This window comes from Athene noctua, chromosome 3 (genome assembly GCF_965140245.1).
Source record: "Athene noctua chromosome 3, bAthNoc1.hap1.1, whole genome shotgun sequence".
NCBI lineage: Eukaryota > Metazoa > Chordata > Aves > Strigiformes > Strigidae > Athene > Athene noctua.
The window spans coordinates 1,787,501-1,806,734 of NC_134039.1; the positions used below are offsets into that span (position 1 = coordinate 1,787,501).

The 19,234-nt window shown below is 49.7% G+C and overlaps 1 protein-coding gene across 8 annotated transcripts in view; it reads left to right on the forward strand.

Annotated features, from left to right (window-relative positions):
• The window catches only part of LOC141958827 (proline-rich protein 5-like), a 213,013-nt gene that overhangs the window by 67,812 nt on the left and 125,967 nt on the right, over positions 1 to 19,234 (forward strand). For 7 of the 8 annotated variants that reach the window (XM_074901753.1, XM_074901755.1, XM_074901751.1 and 4 more), the window contains one exon: positions 18,729 to 18,867. The exons of the other annotated variant lie outside the window; for it this stretch is intronic. In XM_074901753.1, the coding sequence (XP_074757854.1) occupies positions 18,729 to 18,867 (139 nt within the window). The remainder of the gene's footprint in view (positions 1 to 18,728; positions 18,868 to 19,234) is intronic. 8 annotated transcript variants of the gene reach the window in all.

Genomic DNA, 19,234 nt, shown 5'->3' on the forward strand with positions numbered 1-19,234 from the left:
TTTCTGGTGCTGGGAATCATTTCCGCATGGAAGCGGCAAAATGCTCGAACAATTTCGTCTACATGCTGGGGTGTTGCCTCAAGGAGAGAACTATTTCATCTGCATGCTGGGGTGTTGCCTCCAGCAGGTTGGGATGTGCTGGGTTAATGAGACAGGAACCTGGGAACTAACTGGAGAGTTCAAAGAAGTGACAGCAGCAGTAGCCTGAGTGCAGTGCAGGGGAACCAGAGAGGCCTACAGGTAGGTTAGAGCGGTGCTGATGCTGTGGAGGGCTGACAGCACCGCGGGAGAGCTGTGTACACTGTTGGTACTAACCAGGGCACCACCTTCACTCGCTTGCCTGTTAGTCCAGAGCAATTCCCCTGCCATAGCCCGGTGAGGGCAGGAGTCGGTGACATTGGTGGCTATCTGTTTTCCATTTACAAGCTGTAGATTTATAGTTAAGCAGGGAAACCACATCAGATGCCTTTTCCCTCTATAATGGTTTTAGCTGTTTCCACCTGGCACTTACTTCATGGCTCACCACAAGTATGTTTTCTCCAGGGGCAGAGATAGGGGGAGCGAGTGTGGTTGCTCTTAACCATTCTGTAAGCCTGACTGACGGGGCAGTTGCAATAGTAACTCGATGCAGCCAGCGTTTCTGCACCACAGACCTTGAAAAATCTGCACTCATGGACCCTCTGTGTAACTAAGAGCAATGGAAGTCCATTGCCCCATGGAAAGAACAGATTTAATTTGGAAATCGAGTACTCTCCAAAGCTCTCAACATATTTGGCCATACTACACGTTGCCACTTCTGTAACCCTCAGAAAAACAGGAAAGCAATGTAAAATGTTGTTGTTTTGCTTTGTTATATGTGAACCTGCCTCACGAACACCGTGGCATAGTAATTCAAATGCACATCTTGTCCCTCCTCTTAACAGGAAGACGGTGTTCAAGGGAACGTGCCCATCACCTTGTCCGTACCAATCAAACACTGTTGTTATAGAAGGCAGTTTGCAGTGTGCAGAGTCCCTCTGGGCAGATGCTCACAGTGCATTTTAGGAGTACCTCACGTGAAGTAAGATGTCACTTCAGTGAAGGACACCAGTTAGTTACCCAGAGGTATGGCTTCAGCTGGAGCTGCCAAACGCTGCAGCAGTTGTCCAGAGTGCCCTGAGTTAACCTGTTTCTGTCCCTCATATCCTCTGCTCTTGCTGCCCGTGTGCTGCCTTCTGCTGGGGGAGGTGAGGAGTGCTTGCTTGTCCTTCAGAGAACTCAACACTTGGGGCTAGAGCAGGCATGCATGGAGTTGCCACCTCCCTGCTGCCTATGGCACCCAAGACTACCTCAGCCCATGATAATTTACTTGTGCAACCTAAGCGTGAGCTGTTTCAGCTCAACTCAGTTAGATAAATGTTTAACCTTGGCGAAACCAGGTTGTCCTTCCTCAAATATATGGCTCTGAGGAAGGATTTCTGTGCAGAAGGGGCTGTTGGGCGTTGGAATGGGCTGCCCAGGGCAGGGGGGAGTCCCCGGGATCCCTGGAGGGGTTGAAGAGTCGGGCTGAGCCAGCGCTGAGGGATCTGGGGGAGTTGGGAACGGTCAGGGGGAGGGTCAGGGTTGGGCTGGAGGAGCTGCAAGGGCTTTTCCAACCCAGATGACACTGGGATAAATATGTCCCCTGGAGTTTGCTTCCATTAATGAAACTGGCCTATTAAAACCAGTACAAGTTCATTGGCAGGCAAATCCTTAACCCATTACAAAATAGAGTTAAATCAGTAAAATCATTCCTGACTTGAATTAGAATGTCCCTGCAGACCCTAGAATTTTTATCACGTAAGAGGGAGAAGGTTTTAACTAATTGCATTAGTTCGTACAGATGTCTTTTGTGGACCCTTTTGGGCCAGCACACTAAAACTGGCATAAAAGATAGCATAGAAATTTTGACTGTTAAACTACTCTGAGCAGGAAACGTTCCCATGGTGCAAGAATCCTTTGAGGCAGGGTGCTTTAGTGCTGCAATTCATGGGTTGTCTACAGGGGGAACATAAGAAAGTTAATCTAAGCTACCTTTTAAAGAAGATTAATTAAACCTCATTAAAACTCCGTATGGACACTCATTCTGAGAATTAAAGGGGTAGGAAAGGAGGCGAGTTAAATTAATGACACTTCAATTCTACATCAGAGGCCTAAGCACCATTTATCTAAACAGCTTTCTGTTCTTTACTGAATTATCATTTCATTTTCCTGAGTGTCCCCAAGTAGACAAAGCCACGAGGGAATGGCAGCTGCTGAATCGCCCGGGGCACCAGAGCGGGGGTCCCTGGGAGGTGGCAAACACTTCCTGGCTGGTATGGCCACCCAAAGGCCAGGGAGCCATCCCAGGTGCTCCCGGCACCGTGGGTGATACCCCCCAGCTGCGGCAGCGCCCGCCCCGGGAGGGGAGCCCCCGTTGCTCTCGGCTCCGTGGCTGGGCTGTGTCCATGCAGGTAGCAGGGCCAGCCGGGGCCAGGGTCACCGGTGGGTGACGAGGGGGGTGAATCTTGGGAATTCCCCAGGAGCAGAGCTGCAGGGTGGGCCGAGTCACCACGATGACTCGAGGAACGATTGTGCTGGTGACTTTATTGACTGACCACTTTAATAATGGAGACAGTTTGGTCACAGTCAACTGATAACCCTCGGAGAATGAATAAAGGCACTTTGGCCATGAGCCTGTTTTCCTCATAACCCATGAACCATCAACTGATTGCTGTTCAGTTCCTACAAAACTTATATTCATGAATATGTGTAAGAGAGAGAGGAGGAGGGGATAGGAAAAGGGGAATCACCCCCTTTGGGTCCCGCGCGGGCGCAGAGCAGCCAGCCTGGTCCGTAAGTTGTGGCTGACACAGACACGTGGGGTGTTGCCTCTATAGAACCTTCCTTACGCCCGCACAGTAGGTTGTTCCAGAATGTTCTCATTTTCTCTGGCTGGTACCTGTGCAGTTTGGCAAGTTCTGTCTCTGGGCAACAACAGGAGGGAGGGGGAGAGAAACAGCCCACGGTCCCCCCTCCACAGAGCTCGCTCCACTTCCCCCACAGGGTGTCCCACTGGAGTTGTTGGAGACACCCTCCTTCCTAACAGTTCTGGGTTACCCACAGTTTGTGACAGTGCAGCACCTCCTGCTCTGTCCCGCTGCCATTCACCGGGCCCTGCTTGTGAGAGGAACGGCAAAAACCATTTCCACCAGGAAGACCGTGCAGGGTTGTTCCGTAGTGTTGCACCCACGAGCATCCCCATGGTTTCCAGAGATGAGACAACGTGGTTCAGTCGGATCTGAGCTGCAGCTGGGTGTGGAGCAGCTTGGATGGTCCCTTGTGCAGGTACCACCCTGCCCCTGCCTTCTCAGTGCCTGGAGCGTTCAGGCTGAGCACGGGGCTAGCCCAGGGCTAGCGGGGAAGCCTCTCGCTGGGAGATTTCGTGCCTATTTCCCTGCTCCCTGAGCTTTTCCTGCGGCAGACACGGGGCTGCACAGCGCTCGCTGGGTTTTGAACGCTGGTGGTTGCTGGTCCCACTGCTGCTTCTCCCATCATCTTGCTGGCAGCTTCGCCACATTTTACCTTCCCAAAGTTGCCTTCTAACTCTCATCCTCCCCCAACCCCAATTTATTTTCCCACGGGGCAGAAGGGAGGAAGGCAGAGATGAAGCTGGGGGCGTGTTAGTCACATGGAGGACAGCTGGGAGCTCATCCTTGCAGGCAGCTCTTTTCTCTGATCTCAGTTCCCCTCCTGTCTTCGCCTCTGCCCATAAACCAGGTTGAGACTCAGTGGCGGCCAGATGCAGAGCACCAGGACACACAGTGGTGTCCCCTGGTAGTGGTTTGCTCACACCGATGTGACTGGCAACCTTGTCAGTCATTAGAAAGGAGTAAACCAGTTGTTTCCTGTGTGAATTGTTTAGAAGCCCTCTGGGAGCTGTTTGCTTTCAGTCAGGAGTGATTTCTCCTGGGATTTTGGTGTTTGCTTGTTTCTGTCTGTGTTACAAAATTTTGTTGTTATGGGAAGACATGTTTCTATCTAAGCCAACAAGGTGATTAAAACAAATTATATAAAATGTCCCCCCTCTGCCTTCTCCCCAGAAGGAGCACTGAGAAGGGAAGGAACTGTGGAAGGACTGGAAGCTCCTGCTCTGGAGTCCCACCCAGGCGCCGTCCCCAGGCCTTTCCTCTCCTGCTCTGTGGGTGCTAGTGCCAGAACCAGCACCCCGTGGGGACAGCGTGTGCCAGGCTGGTGGCGCAGGGACCTGTGCAGAGGGTGACTGCTTTGTGGGGCATTTCTTCCAAAAATAACAAGCCTGTGTGTTGCAGTCTGCGAAAGAGAGGGGAGAGACTGAATGAGTCTGTCAGAGGCAGAGGCATCCTTTCTCCCGTGGTGAGTGGACAGGGTTAATTGTCTTCTATCAGGAATTTCACAGTCTGGCCCTCAGCTCTGCTGCAGCTGCAGAAGAAACAGCCAAGTGGCATGGCGGTACGTGACACATACTGTGAAATTCATTAACTTGCCCCTGCCTGATTATCACAAGCAATTAAAAGGTAAACAGTCACGTGACAGAGCAGGATTCACATTACATTGATTTAAACTGTTACCTGTTGGGAGCCTCCTCCTGGTCCCAGTGAGCTCCCAGGTGGTTGCAGCAAAACTCCCTCAGCACCAGGTGAGGGTGGCGTGACTGGTCGTGCCTGGGAGTCGGGCGTGTGGGCAATCAGGGCCAGCAGCCCCGGCACGGCCCAGCCTGGCTGCCCAGGTGTCGTGGTTCTGCTGGGGGTGGGCTGGGGGAAACCGGGGGTGCAGGGAGGGGAGGGGACCGCTCCCCACTCCTGTGCTTTTCAGAATGGATCCAGAGGCCTCCGGTTTGAGGTTGTTAGGCAGGGGATTGCACTTCAGTGCTGCAATCCAGCGGATGCTGGCGAGAGGAGAAGCTGTTTAGCCCGGCTGAAGTCTGTCAAGGTGTTTTGCAGAATGCAGCCATTGTGCTTGGAGTGGCTCTCACATAAAACCGATTAAATTTCTTCTCCTTGAGCAGCTCAGAGCTGTCAGTTGCTTCAGTTTACTGGTTGTATCTCCAAGCCCCTTCCTTGCTAGCACAGATAGGCAGGAGCCTTCGTGCACTGGGCACTGTATAAACACAGTGAAAATACGATGTTGGCACTAAAGATTGTGCAGCCTGGTGCAAGAGAAAGTAGATGAGCAGAAGGAAACAAGGAGACAAACATACTACAAGTGATTTAATGACAAATAATACACCACTGGCCTTAGGGGTCTAGATGTCCTCTAGAGGCAATGTGATTCTTCTTGTCCTCTTGTTACAGGTTGCTTGTTCAGCTCCAAGAAAAAAAAAAAACAAAACATCCTTCATTCCTCCTGTATCACTCATGAGCCTTTCTTGTGGTTTCCTTGTTTAGTTGAAGAGAACAAAACCTTGGAAGAATCAGTGGGGTATTTCCATTGTTTCTCAAAATGTCTGAATCACATGAGGACAGATGTTCAGGCAGTTGGAGGCTAACGCAGCTCTGCTAAAGCCTGTGTAGAGTAGAGGAGGAACTGGGAAGTAGTTTTGCTCGAAAAGCTCTAGGATATGGTTATATATGGAGCTGCGTTGTTAACATTTAAAACAGAAGCAAGGAGAAGGCCTGGGCTGTGGAGGTGGCTGTGTCATATTAAATTAAAGCACCAGCCAGTGTTGAGGGGAGAGGGGGGAAAAAAAGACCGAAAAACAAAGACTTTTGTTTCAGTCGTAGGGTCGTATCGAAACGAGGTACGTCAGGGCATCTGTTGGCTTCGACCAGACAGGTTTCCACTGCAGGCGGCTGTTGCAAGAATTGCTGAACGCTGCTGGATTTTGCCAGAGTGTGGGGTTGCCAGTGTGCCCGTCCCGGGCGGGTGATGATGATGGTGAAGGTGGGAAGGTCGGTCCTTCAGAGCCGTCCCCAGCCGGGCGCTGTTTGCGTTTGGGGAGTGCACTGCTCAGTGCTCCCCGCCGGTGAACTCAGGGTTTGGATGCAAACACCACTGTGGTGAACCACACGGCTCCGTCAGCCAGGCGAGATCGGGGCTCAGGAGGTGATCTGCTGCTTTCTGGCTCACAGGGGATCAGTTGTTGGTGAGGAAAATGGTGTCGCTGCCAGAAATAGCAAAAAAATTTTAAAATCCAGGAGGCACAGCTGACACCTCTGCTCAGTCTATTCAAGTCTATTTCAGAAGAGCAGAAAATTCGTGGCGTAGACTCAGTCACCTGCAAAGGATGAAGCAGCATGGAGGATGCTGAGGGATGAATGTTTGTTAATGATTTACGAGGGGAGTGTGGCTCTGAAAGGCAGCATCAGAAATCCTCACAAGTAGGTAACAGCAGTCAAGTTAATGTTTGCAGCTCTTCAAAAGAGTTTCTTGGATGTCTCTTCAAAAGAGCCAGCATGCACTGAGGGAGGGCTATGCCATCCTTTTTTCTCTTTGAGCACCCACCTGAAAATAAATGCAAGATGGATTTTCTTGTAATAAATGTTAAATGAGAAAACATTCAGAGCCAAGATTAGGTAAAAGACTTCAATGCTCGAAGTTAAAAGCCATCAATTCCCCAGCAAGGTTAGATGAGCTTAATGTGTATAGATCAGCAAGAACTTCAGGAGGGAGCCTAAAAAGAAATGAAAAGATTTATTCTCTTGGACATTAAAGATCGCATCTAATTATTTGGTAACTCACAGGGTGATCTCTGCATGGGGCTGCACACACACTTCCGTGCGCCTGTGTGTTTGCCTTTGCGTGTCATGTGCCAGTGCTAAAGTATTTGTAAATGCAGATAAACTAACTCCAGCTCCAATTTATTCCATAAACAGCTCTTCAGAGACACTCACCTCTGCATAGATTCATTTGGTGCGTTGTTTCAAAGTCACATTAGCTTATTTGACTGAGATGATTGCAGCTCTTGTCTGTGCCCAGGGGAGTCACTTAGCTGGGAATCAGACAACCTCTGGCCCTGAAAGTATGAAAGGCAGAAATGCATACCATTATTTTGGTTGGATCTTTATTAGCAAACTGGCTGTTCAGCTTCTGCAGGACCCCTAAGCACTGTTGTAAGCCTGAGAGTAACTTCCTTACTTCTAATCATTTTGTGTCTTATCTTCAGTCTTCATCTTCTGCTTTGTCTTTCGCAGTCTCATATAAAATGTTTAATAACAGTTTAAAGGAAAATAATATATTGGATTTCTGAGGGTCAGGAGAAGACTAGCCTGTTCTTAGTGTTTGATCCTTTTGGGAAAGAAAAATCCTATTGCTATCTTTTTGCAGCCAAGCCGTTTGAAAAACTCTCTCACCAGCTGAACACAAACCGTGTCTGGGTGTTTTGTCTTCCTTATCTTTTGTCTGTGTCTCAGTGCCACCAATGAAAGAAAGACAGAGACAGAGCAGCTTCTCACGCTGACATTGACATAACTTGGCACTTGCTGGAGATTAAAGGGAATATGACAAGATCTTTATTTCTGAGGCAGTCACAGGGATCTGAAGTGCTGACTTCTGTCAATATGGCAATGGCAAGCTTCTCTGCCTCTCCCTCCCCTGAACGCTGTTGCTATGAGAAAAGCAGGAGGCAGAGATAAGACGTGATTTAACCCTTCAGATATTCTAGGCTTTACCAGAGGCTTAGCATAAAATGAAGAGAGGAAAAAATAACGTGAAGCAACGCTACCGAGGGCTCATAATGATACAACCATGAATTGTGCAGCTGCGTCTGTCCAACATGTGCAAAAAAGCTACTGGTGCCCCAGAATGGGCCTGTAACGCACAGGGCACAGCCTCCCCTGGTTGTAAAGCAGTACGAAACCATTAACCTGACAGGGGTTATTTTGACTTAAAGCAATGAGAGAACTTAACGTACCGGTCCTACTTTTCACACTTCCCCCCTTGTGAGACATACCTGTTTGTGAACGCACGTACCACGGTCTCAGAGGCTGACTGAAAGTGAGGCCATTATGAATTCTTGGCCCCCCTCACCGGGCTGAGACAGTCCTCTGAGGGAGGAAACTGCTCTCTTCCAGCTTGTTCCAGTCTGCAAACGTGTGGCCCCCATTTCTCCCCAGCCCAGTCATATTTTCTTGTTCTGCCTTTGGACTGCTGCAGAGAAACCCCCCCGGGGAAGAGGGCACACGTAGTTGAAGTGGATCAGGTTCAGCTTAGTCAACACAGGCTCGGACAAAGCAAAATTAAGTCCCCGCTTGAAGCAGTTTTGATCCTGTTTTGAGTCTGTTTCCCAAAGGCTAAAAAATGTCTGAGTTGTTTGCTTGGGATGAAAGTGGCATGAATCATCAGGGAAACCGGGGAGGAAGTACCTGAAATTTTCTGTCCTGACAAACACAAACAAGTGGGCTAGAAGCAGGAGCAGCAGGATGAAACTCCCAGTCCTTGACCCCTTTCTGCTCCCAGTTAGTTTGAGGCAGGGCATTTCTTTCTACCCAGATGTCTCTTCAGAAGGGGCCACTTGGTCTGGTATTCCCTCTCAGTGAGCTCCCAGAGTTTACTCGACCTTTTTTTGGGACTTGAAGCTCTCACATGGAGAGTCCTCCAGAATTTCTGAGCATCACTGACGCTAGTAGAAGAACATGAGCCAGCAGTGGGCCCTTGCTGCAGTGAAGGCGAATGGCATCCCCAGCTGCATTAGGTATTGTCAGCAGGCCGAGGTGATCTTTCCCCTCTACTCAGCACTTGTGAGGCCGCACCTGGAGTGCTGTGCCCAGTTCTGGGCTCCTCAGTGCGAGAGGGACAGGGACATACTGGGGAGAGTCCAGCAAAGGACCGTGAAGGTGTTAAAGGGGCAGGAGCATCTCTGGTGTGAGGGAGCGCTGAGGGAGCTGGGACTGTTCAGCCCAGAGAAGAGAAGGCTCAGGGGGATCTTACCAGTTGTCGTAAATTTGGGGGAACGTAAAAGAAGATTCAGCCAAGCTCTTCTCAGTGGTGCTCAGTGACAGGCCCAGAAGTAACGGGCACAAACTGAAACACAGAAAGGTCTGTCTGAATGTAAAGAAACTTTTCCTGTGAGGGTGACCGAGCACTGGCACAGGCTGCCCAGAGAGGTGGTGGAGTCTCCTCCCTTGCAGACATTTGAAACCAGCCTGGGCATGGTCCTGGGCAGCTGGCTCTAGGTGGCCCCACTTGAGCAGGGGGCTTGGGCCAGAGGACCCCAGAGGTCCCTTCCAGCCTCAGCCATCCTGTGATTCTGTGAACATCAGGATTGCATCAATATAAGTAGAAAAATTCATCGCTCTCCCTATGTCTTACTGGTTTTCACCTTTTCCATCCTTGCTGGCTTGGGCTGGAGCACCAGCTGATGTCAGTCAGCAATAGTTCCACTTAACTGCAAAGAACATTCAGAGTTAAGCTGAATAATTGTTGCCAACAGTCCTCGGGTCCTTCTCAGTTGGACGGCAGAAGGGTTCGGCATGGCACTCACCTCCTAAATACGAAAGGTGCAACTACACAAGAAAAGCGCTTGGGAAAAGCACCAAAGTCACCATTGTCTCCCTCGTTCAGAGGACTCAGTGGTTAAGCTGGTTCTTTATTTCTGGAAACGAGTTATTCTATCAATTATTGACCATCTTCATCTTACTGTTTAAATAATTTCTAGCACAGATTGTTTATGCTTTAGGGCTACTGCAAAGTCCTATGCAGCAAGTTTTTATATGACTCTTTGCCAGAAGCACCGATGTATTCACCAGGAGAGCCTGCACTGAGCGTGCCCTATTTCCTTTTTTAGCCCGTGCACTTCTCCTGCTACCACTGTTAGCAAGGAAATGTTGAATTTAGTTAACTTTTGGTCTGACACTGCATGGCTGATTCTACTCACTGTGTTACCCTCGATGTCACAATTGCAAAGGCTGAGAAGAATCCATTATCGCATCGGATACCTCCATGAGTTTACTCATGAGTTTGCATTTACTCCATGTGTAAATGGAGGCCAGGTGCTCCTCCCCAGATGGAATTCTGTGTGTATAATACTGGGGGATTTGCTCTGCAGGGTTGACTCCCAGGGAACAAGGTGGGCAGGTGGGGCTGGGGGAGCACAGGATCTCCACCAACTTGGGCTTCCTGATTTGCTGATGGACCTAGGGAGTTCCTGCGGATCTGTGGGTGTTGCCGTCGCGTGCGGTGCACGTCAGCCGGAGGCGGCGTCAGCTGGAGCGGGAAGCTCCCACGGGGAGGCTCCGCAGGCAGTAGGAGCGGCAGGGAGGAGGAGAACAGCTTCAGCTCTTTGGGCAGCGCCTGCTGCTCCAAGAGCCACTGTGCCCTCCTCCAAAGCGTGAGGCAGGGTGGGCTTGGTCAGTGGAAGTGCCACAGTGCTGTGGAGAAAACAGAAATTCCGCACACCTGCGACCACTCCTGAAACCTCAACAGCAACAGCGTAACTTCACTGCCGTAGGTTTGTGTGTGAGCCTTGCAAGAGCAGGAAAATAAGATAATTAACTTATAGATGATATTAAGTATGTACATCTGTCTATTCAAAGGAAGAGGGAGGGATGCAGACCTCAATCCAGAATGTAACCTGTAGCATAACCGGGAGCACATGTTGTGCCACCAGCGGTGCACATGGCAGGGACTGGTGGCCTGTTTGTCCCCAGTTCCTCCTCACAGTGATTTCACACCTGCCCTGAGACCACAGAATTCCAGAACCATCTGGGTTGGAAAAGCCCTTGCAGCTCCTCCAGCCCCACCATGACCCTCCCTCTGACCGTTCCCAACTCCCCCAGATCCCTCAGCGCTGGCTCAGCCCGACTCTTCAACCCCTCCAGGGATCCCGGGGACTCCCCCCTGCCCTGGGCAGCCCATTCCAAGGCCCAACAGCCCCTTCTGCACAGAAATCCTTCCTCAGAGCCAGCCTGACCCTGCCCTGGGCAGCTTGAGGCCATTCCCTCGGGGCCTGGCGCTGGGGCCTTGGCTCCAGAGACTCATCCCCCCTCTCTGCCCCCTCCTGGCAGGGAGTTGCAGAGGGCCAGGAGGTCTCCCCTCAGCCTCCTCTTCTCCAGACTGAACCCCCCCAGTTCCCCCAGCCGCTCCCCAGCAGACCTGTGCTCCAGACCCTGCCCCAGCTCCGTTGCCCTTCTCTGGCCACGCTCGAGTCATTCAATGGCCTTTTTGGGGTGAGGGGCCCAACACTGAACCCACTCACCGAGGGGCGGCCTCACCAGTGCCGAGCCCAGGGCTCAGATCCCTTCCCTGTCCCTGCTGGCCACGCCAGTGCTGACACAAGCCAGGATGCCATTGGCCTCCTTGGCCCCCTGGGCACACTGCTGGCTCCTGCTCAGGTTGGTCTGTGTTGCTCAAGTTTTAGAAGGCCAGATATGATGCAGTCAGAGGTGTTACATGTGCCAAAGTGGGACAACAAGTAGTCATGGCCAGTAAGGGTACTGTTTTCTAAATCTGTTCCAAGGAAGGCTGCTGCTGTCTCTGACTGAAATAAGAAGCAGATCTTGCCGTTGATGTGGTCACCAGGGTGTGCACTGCAGTTTGCACACCCTTATCAATTCTCCACCGGTGGTGTTGGCTGAATCATGTGTGTTTTCACTATAGATACTGCTCTGTGGCTGCCTTGTGGTATGTCTTGTGACTTTTAATTTCAGTTTTCCCTGGGACTAGTCGGGCGCCTGTTATTGCTCAGCCTTTGTCAGATTGTTGCCGCTGTGTGTTTCTTTCAGTCATATTGATCTGACCCAGTGCCAGTCAAAGAAACGTGGTTCTTAATGCGTTTTTCCTTCCTCCCAGGAATTTGCTGCTTTCAAGCAGAAAATAGTTACATTTGTTAGTTCTTTTCCCGTGCGGTTAAGACAGGTCAGTACACGAGGCCAGGACCTCCCTTTGCCTTTGGGCCTGACCCTGTAAATGCTTCCGGCAGCGCGTTTCCTTCCCGGTAGCTGCAGGTCAGGCCTGCTTGAGCCCGTGGTGGGTCACAGCTTTTTGTTGGTAGTCCAGGGTGGAGGCCAGCCATCGAGGACACCCCAGCGGAGCCAGGCTGAGGACACCCCAGCAGACTGAGGGCCCGGGTGTGTTATTTGGCCACGAGCTGAGCCCTATGCAGCCACTCCCTGTCCCGTGGACAGAGGACTTCACTCTTCGGGGCCATCAAGCCACCAAGAGTAACGACTGCTGAAACGACTTCATTAAATAATCCAGAAGTCTGGGTTTTGCTCCTTTCTTCCCTGAGTCCAGAAGTTGGTAACCCAGGAGCAGAGCTCGGTGTGTCCCCTGTGGCAGAGCTGCTCCCACATCAGGCACCAAGACGCGCTGTGCCTCCCCCAGCGTCGTGTCTGCTTCCAGCACGGTGCTGGGCTTGGGCCCCCTCTGGCCTGGGGGAGGCAGGTTTTATCTGTGTTTTCTTTTATTCTATTTGATTTTTCACTGACAAGCTGCCCAGTGGTTTGACAGTTGAGCTGGAAGGCAATCTTCTGCACCAGTACTCGCTCACGTGAACGCGCTGATCGGCCGAGGCGTTAAAGCTAAAGTTTAGTGCTACATCCTTTAATCAATGATGAGTGTGTTCTTCAGCACATCTGCAGTTGCAGGTGGGCATAAAGGAGTTCCTCCTGCCACGTCCAGTTGTTAGGGCACACGGAGACACTGGAGATAGCTTTTAATGTCTAATCTGTTAGGTAAATGGTCCTATAATACTCTGTGCTAAAGAGGGAAGCGAAAAGCAACAGAGTGATATCACCATTTCTAGATGTGGTGGGTGCTGTTAGTCAGAACTGGAAACTGTAGAGCAAAATTACTGCTGGTCAGTTAAAAGCAGTAACTTTTAATTTAATTTAACTTTTAATTTAGCCAGGATGTCTAATGAGACATACCAGACCATCAGCAGCCTAAATAGTTTTTTATGGCTGTGATTCTTCGGGGATTGCTTCATGTCTGAGTTTTTAGCAAAGCCTGAGGAAGTGAAGTAAGCCAACACCAGGTGAAAAGTGGTGGGAGGTGGATGATTAATTTCTGGGCTCCTTTGCAGCTCACAGCCTGAACACCTCCCCGGTGGGCTGGGCTGGCAGCTGGGTTTACGGTCACTTCAGAGCATTCGTTTGGAAGCGCCGATACTCTCCGGTTATATTGTAGGTGTCTTTTTTTACCAAAAATGAAAGGATTTTGGTTATGGTGATGAGTGAAAAGACAGAGCTGCAGCTTCATGGAGCGTGCAGCGATGAGGGAGGCTCATGGGCAGGCTCCCACCTTACACCACGTGGGATGGGCGGCGGGTCTGCCCGCCTGCGTGCCACTACCACTGTTCACTGCCTGTGAGGAGAAGCACCGGGTGCTCAAACTTAGCATAACAGGATATAGAAATTTATAGTGTAATAGGATGTAGAAATAGGATTTAGAGTTGTGATTGTGGTTGGTTTTATTGCCATGGTAAAATACAGCAAGGACTTTGGGGTTTTTTTAATGAGAAAAATGGTGGCAAATGTTGCCAAAATAGCATTTAAGGTGTCTGACAGCTTTGCAAGCCAGTTAGCCTGTGCTTAGATTTAATGTTGATAATGGCTTAATAGTATTTTTTGTTAAAACATATGTTCATTAAAAAATATTCAAAGCAGTCCATCTTTGTTGTACAGTATGCGAAAGATTAAAGTAGTAAACCTTCGCCTCAGGCAGGTTTTAAGGTTGTGTTTGAGGAGGACTCTTCAAACCTTTCGATGCCTGCCTGAAGTGGCCTCCACTTGAGGACCACTTTGAGGCTTAGAGAAGTCCTGGGTATTGGAAAAGTAATCTGTGGCCTTACATGGGGTTACAGACCCCTCAGCTGTTCTTCTCAACATGTCTGTTTATTAGCGGTGCCAGAAGATGAATTTATTCCATCCTCTGTGCTTTCACAAGAAGTCCTCGTGCCCTTTCAAAACTCCGTCAGAGTTTGTGTTTAACTTACGGAATTAACAGGGATGGAAATGTCCATTCTCGCTGACTTCTGGGTTTGACTCATGGGGTTTTGTTCCCAAACACAGGGAGTGGTTCGTTCCAGCAACACTCTGGAGCGCCGCAGCGGGGGACACGCACGCGGCCGGGGCCCTGCTCCGGCACGCGGGGCCGGAACTTCAGAGAGCAGCTACCTCAGTCTTTGGGGCGCATGGCCCTTCTGGGAGCGCTTACAGATTTACAGATCAAAACCAGCAGCGCATGGAGTCCTTTTAATGCTTTTGAACTACTATATAGAATTCTCTCTTTCTAAATTATTTAATTACAGGTTACTGAAGGGAGGGACTCGGCTACTGCGGCACATTCAGCAATACACATCTCTGCTCCCGATGCCGAGTACAGGCCTTTTCCATCTGCAGTGGTATTCGCATATTCAGGACTCAAATCCCCATTATCCAGGCCTTGAGAGTAGGGCAGACTCTTGTCATAATATTACATTATAATCCTTCCAAAGATAATGAGGTGACTCCTGTTGCATTTCAAAACAGTGGGACCAAGATGAGGATTTGATCCAGCAGCTACACTGTTCCAGAAGTACTGAGGTACTTGCAGTTATTTGATATTGAGCTATTTTGGCCCTCAATTGAGAAATAAATAGGTCAGGCAAGGCCTCTGAAAGGAATTTAATAGATACATCTCACATTTGCAGGCAAGCATGAAACTCTCCTGCTAAAATGAAATTGGGTTCATGAAAGGTCACAGTTATCTTTTAAAGGAAATTTTTGCATGTCTGCAGAGCAAATATTGCATTCAAGATAAGGGTAGAGTCTCTGTTTTACTGATAATGCTCCAAGTTTTCTTTTTTTTCTCCAAATTACGATATAGCTTCCTGCAAGCTAAGCAGCCAGCCTGCTAGATGGGACTTTTGCCTTATTGCTGTATAACGACATACCAAACTAGTAAGGCATCAGGCAGTAAATACAAGAACCATGAGCTGCCAAAATAGAAGGAAAACACTTTTTTGTTATTCTATTGGTGACTTTTAAGTCCTGCCATCAACTTTTCTATCATGACAGATAACAACCCCAAGCTGGCTTTACTCTAAAGCTAATTTTTGCGTTTATAAGCACAATGACTTACAGCTCTGGGAAAGGGTCTAAAAAGGACTTCATATGTCTTTGAGTACATATAGATGTCCACGGTGATAGATGTAGGGGTGTCTGTACATGTCTGTCTATCTATCTGTATTTACATAGAGATAGATACATTTGCATATAGATAGTGCCACAGCAAGGCCCCCTCTGGCTGCTCTTCAGCTGCACCAGCCATGCCTGGGCTTCACTGAAGAAGTGAAATTGGAAGAACTGCAGAATTGGAAAGCCCCACTTCCTCAGTAGGGTCGTGGGACACCCCTGTCCCGTTAACTGCCTTTGGTGGGTCTCAGCTAACCTGTTGTGCGCTGATGAACCTGCAGCTCCCTTCTTCCTGGGCCGTGGTCCTAAAAGCTCACGAAGAGGAGCAGGGGCTGCCTTCCACCCTGTGAGCCAACCTCTGACAGCCTGAGCCCAGACCGTGGGGTCAGGACACTTCCCAGCTGTGTCATGTTGACCCATCTGGCTCTGGGTCAGGGGACATTTGGCTTTGTGTCACGCAGTGACGGCAGCGTGGTGCTGCTCTGCCCCCGGGAAGGGGCTGTGGCCAGGCAGAGGTGGCCCCAGCTTGCTCTGAGCCTGCAGACACTCCTCTCGGCCACTCGTAAATAAGTGATGGTGTCATTCAGGTCATACGGAAAGTTTAGGTTTGGAAATCTGAGGTAGACCTTACTGAATATTGGGCTGTACTAGTATTTGGTTAAATAGAGGATGTTGATCATTGAATAACACAGCAGAAAGAAATGCAGGAAAAACATTCTTTCACAAGTTCAGGACATGGTCTGCAGCCTGTTACACTCCTGCTCTCACAGAAGCTCCACACGGAGAAAATGGTTTAAGGGAACTGCCCCATCGGGCGCCTGCAGGAAGGCCTGGAACAATGGCCCACGCAGGAAGGATGTTGCAGGTGGATACGGCACGTTTGTGCCAAGGTGCAGAGCAGAAGAGGAGTCACCGCAGCTCCAGCGGATGCCAGATGGTTTATGACTTTTCAGTATGTTTTGAAAAGCATCCCGTGGGTGATCCCAGAGCTGAGGAATGAGACCCATGGCAGGCTGGGTTAATACTGGGTGGTTTTAGGCTGTAAAGGTGGTATTTTGTGGCCTCTTCACTTCAAAGGTTGGGAATTAAAAGAGGTTGAAGTGAAAAGGGGGGGTAGAGATTAGCACCGCTCTTGGGAGAGCGGGAGTGAAGGCTGAGGGCAAGACTGAAGAAGCAGCTGATGCAAGTGGTTAGGGAGTTGGGATTTTGAGAGAAGAGATTGTCCCTCAGGAACAGCATCTGCAGGGCAGCAGTGGTGGGGACGAGGTGAGTCTGTGCCCCAGCACAGCTGCTCCCCAGCCCCGTGACGGGGGGGTGTCACAGCAGCTGGAGCTTGAGGGTCAAGTCTCCATCCTGTCAGCTCACCCCAGGAGCCTACCCCAACCCAGGAGAGCTGCTGGAAGCCTCCGTGTATCCCTGCCAGGGCAGCAGTCAGTGCGGAACACAGCTCGGGCTTCTGAGGTGTTCGTCAGGGGAGAAGGAGCGTATAGCTGAACAGATCGTTCACAGCCAAGAGGGAAACCAGAAGAATCCCAGAATCCCAGAACATCTGGGTTGGAAAAGCCCTTGCAGCTCCTCCAGCCCCACCATGACCCTCCCCCTGACCGTTCCCAACTCCCCCAGATCCCTCAGCGCTGGCTCAGCCCGACTCTTCAACCCCTCCAGGGATCCCGGGGACTCCCCCCTGCCCTGGGCAGCCCATTCCAACGCCCAACAGCCCCTTCTGCACAGAAATCCTTCCTCAGAGCCAGTCTAGGAAAATCAGAACTTTTCAGGTATGTAAGGCCGGTAGGAAATCAGACAGCATTAAGGTGCCACTGGGCAAGGACACTTTTATCACTCACAGCGTCGCAGTTCTGCTGGTGATAAGAGCTATTTCGTGGGTAGTGTGGTACTAGTGAATTACTGGGTTTCGTTCTCCACAGCTGATATTAAACCACCTTCTTTCACAAGTATCAAAACCACTTAAACGGCAGAAGAGTAAATAAAGCCTTACTGCAAAGTCTGGGCATGGGCAATGCTAAATATCCCTGGCTTTTGTCACTAACCTTATATATTATATAATCGATAATATTATATATATTTAGGGTTGATATAGCACTTAAGGATAGGGTGTAGTTGAGAACTGTCAATGTTAGATTAATGGTTGGACTGGATGATCTTGGCTAAATCCCAGCAAGACATGAGGGGAACCCTGGAGCAACGCAACAAAAATTGAGACTCTTCCTCCTGTTATTTGAAACGTTTTCTCTGATAGAGGCCAACGATGACTTGGAAATAATACATGCACCTTCACTAAGTCTTCTAAACTATTGCTGTGTGATTTTTGTCTGGGTTAAATGAGTTGAACAACTATGGGCTCATTCTGCTGTTACTTTGGTGTTTGCAAGCTTTCAGATTCACTACATATACCCTTGGGTTCTTACTTGGATTTGTGATTCTCCCAAAGTTTTACAGGACGTAGTGCATCCCCGAAGATTTTTATTCATTATTTAAAGCCTGCAGAATTGGAATCCAAATTCTGCCCCTTCTCTGTTATTTCCCATTTATAACCTTTTATCGCGTAAGGCCAGGCGGCGTTCAAGTCAGCGCAGCAGCCAGGAGGTGAAGTCAGGCATTCACAAACGCTTTGCAGGCTGATAGTCACCCGTAGACACCGGTTGGTGAATCACACCGAGCAGCAAATACCCCCGGAACATCGGGATCCTTCCACAGGCTGAAGGAAGTGTTGCAGTTTTACTCATTTGATCTGCATATCTCTCTCTGGAGGCTTTCGTCTCAACAGGTTTCTTTTTTACAATAATTCAGAGATATATTATGAGTTCTGGAGTTTTGCTAAATTCAAGCAGCCTTCTTGCTGAGGATGACCTTTAGGATCTTTGTTCTGCCACAGGATAGGTCAAACACACAGCCACATAGCCACACACTAAAATAGGAATTTACTTTGCAAGAGGAACCCCACACAGGAGTATAGGGGGCTCTCAGACAAGGCAGGAGCACCCATTGCAGCTGTAAATGGGAGACTACAGCTCCCCGGGGTTTTCCTGTCACCTCCGCAGCCTTGTAAGCCCCTTTGTGTGTAGAAGTGCAGAGCTAACAGCTAAGGGCAAACGATTTTGCCTATGGGTGAATTTTACCGTGCTAGTTAGAATGTGACTTCTGCCTGGGTAGTGGCAGGTGCCCGGGAGAGGATGAGGAAAGAGATACAAACCTCTTCACTGTAAATATTTCTTGTTGGAAATATCCTGGAAGATTTCTAAATCTCAGTTCCAGCTTTTTCTTAACCCCGTCGGTATTGCTTAGATGGCAGTGACACCCTGTGGTCCCGGCCGCTGGTGCAGCAGGCGGCGGTAGCTCGCTCGGGAAGTCGGAAGGTTGCATTAACAAAAAGTCCAGGGTTGTTTTTAATTCATTTTCACAGACCGCATCCTCCGTCCTCCCTGGCCAGTCTCTCTGGTTCGACTCCCATTTTCTGGCCTTACAGGGAGAGGAATCAGCTGTAGGAACAAACCAGTGTCACACCACGGCGCCTTCGCTGTGTCACTGAACACGCTCACCGCTCCCTGCTTGCCCCGGTGAGTAAGGGAAGCTGGTGGTTGGAGGGGACAGTGCTCACCTTGGGTGGTTTTTCTCTTTCAGGGGGTTCACGAGTCAAAAGGTGTGACTGAAGATTATTTGAAACTGGAATCCCTGATCCAGAAAGTGGTTTCTCCTTACTTGGGCACTTACGGTCTGTACTCCAGTGACGGGCCCTTCACGCACTCTTCCTGCATCTTGGGTAAGAATAACAGAGTGACTTCACCAAAACCTTGGTCTGTGCAGGGCCAGGGCTCACACGAGAGGAGGCTGCCAGTACTAACGCCGTGTGGTCAGGCTCCTTTTCTCAGTCATGCTCTTTGCAGCGTGCAGAGTCACAGTGAAACTTGCTCATCATAACTGTGCTCAGTAATCAGTCTGTGAATGTAGAGTGTGTTCAGCATTTCCCTTCGACCTTTTAATGGGGGAGCTTTAGCACAGGATGCTCTATGGATAGCAAGAGGAAGAAGCAAGAATCCATTTCTAGAGTGCTGAGTAGTGGCTGTTAATTAGTGCACAAATATCATACAAGGATGTTTAAAGCAGGGAAGAGAGTAGGAATTTGTCTT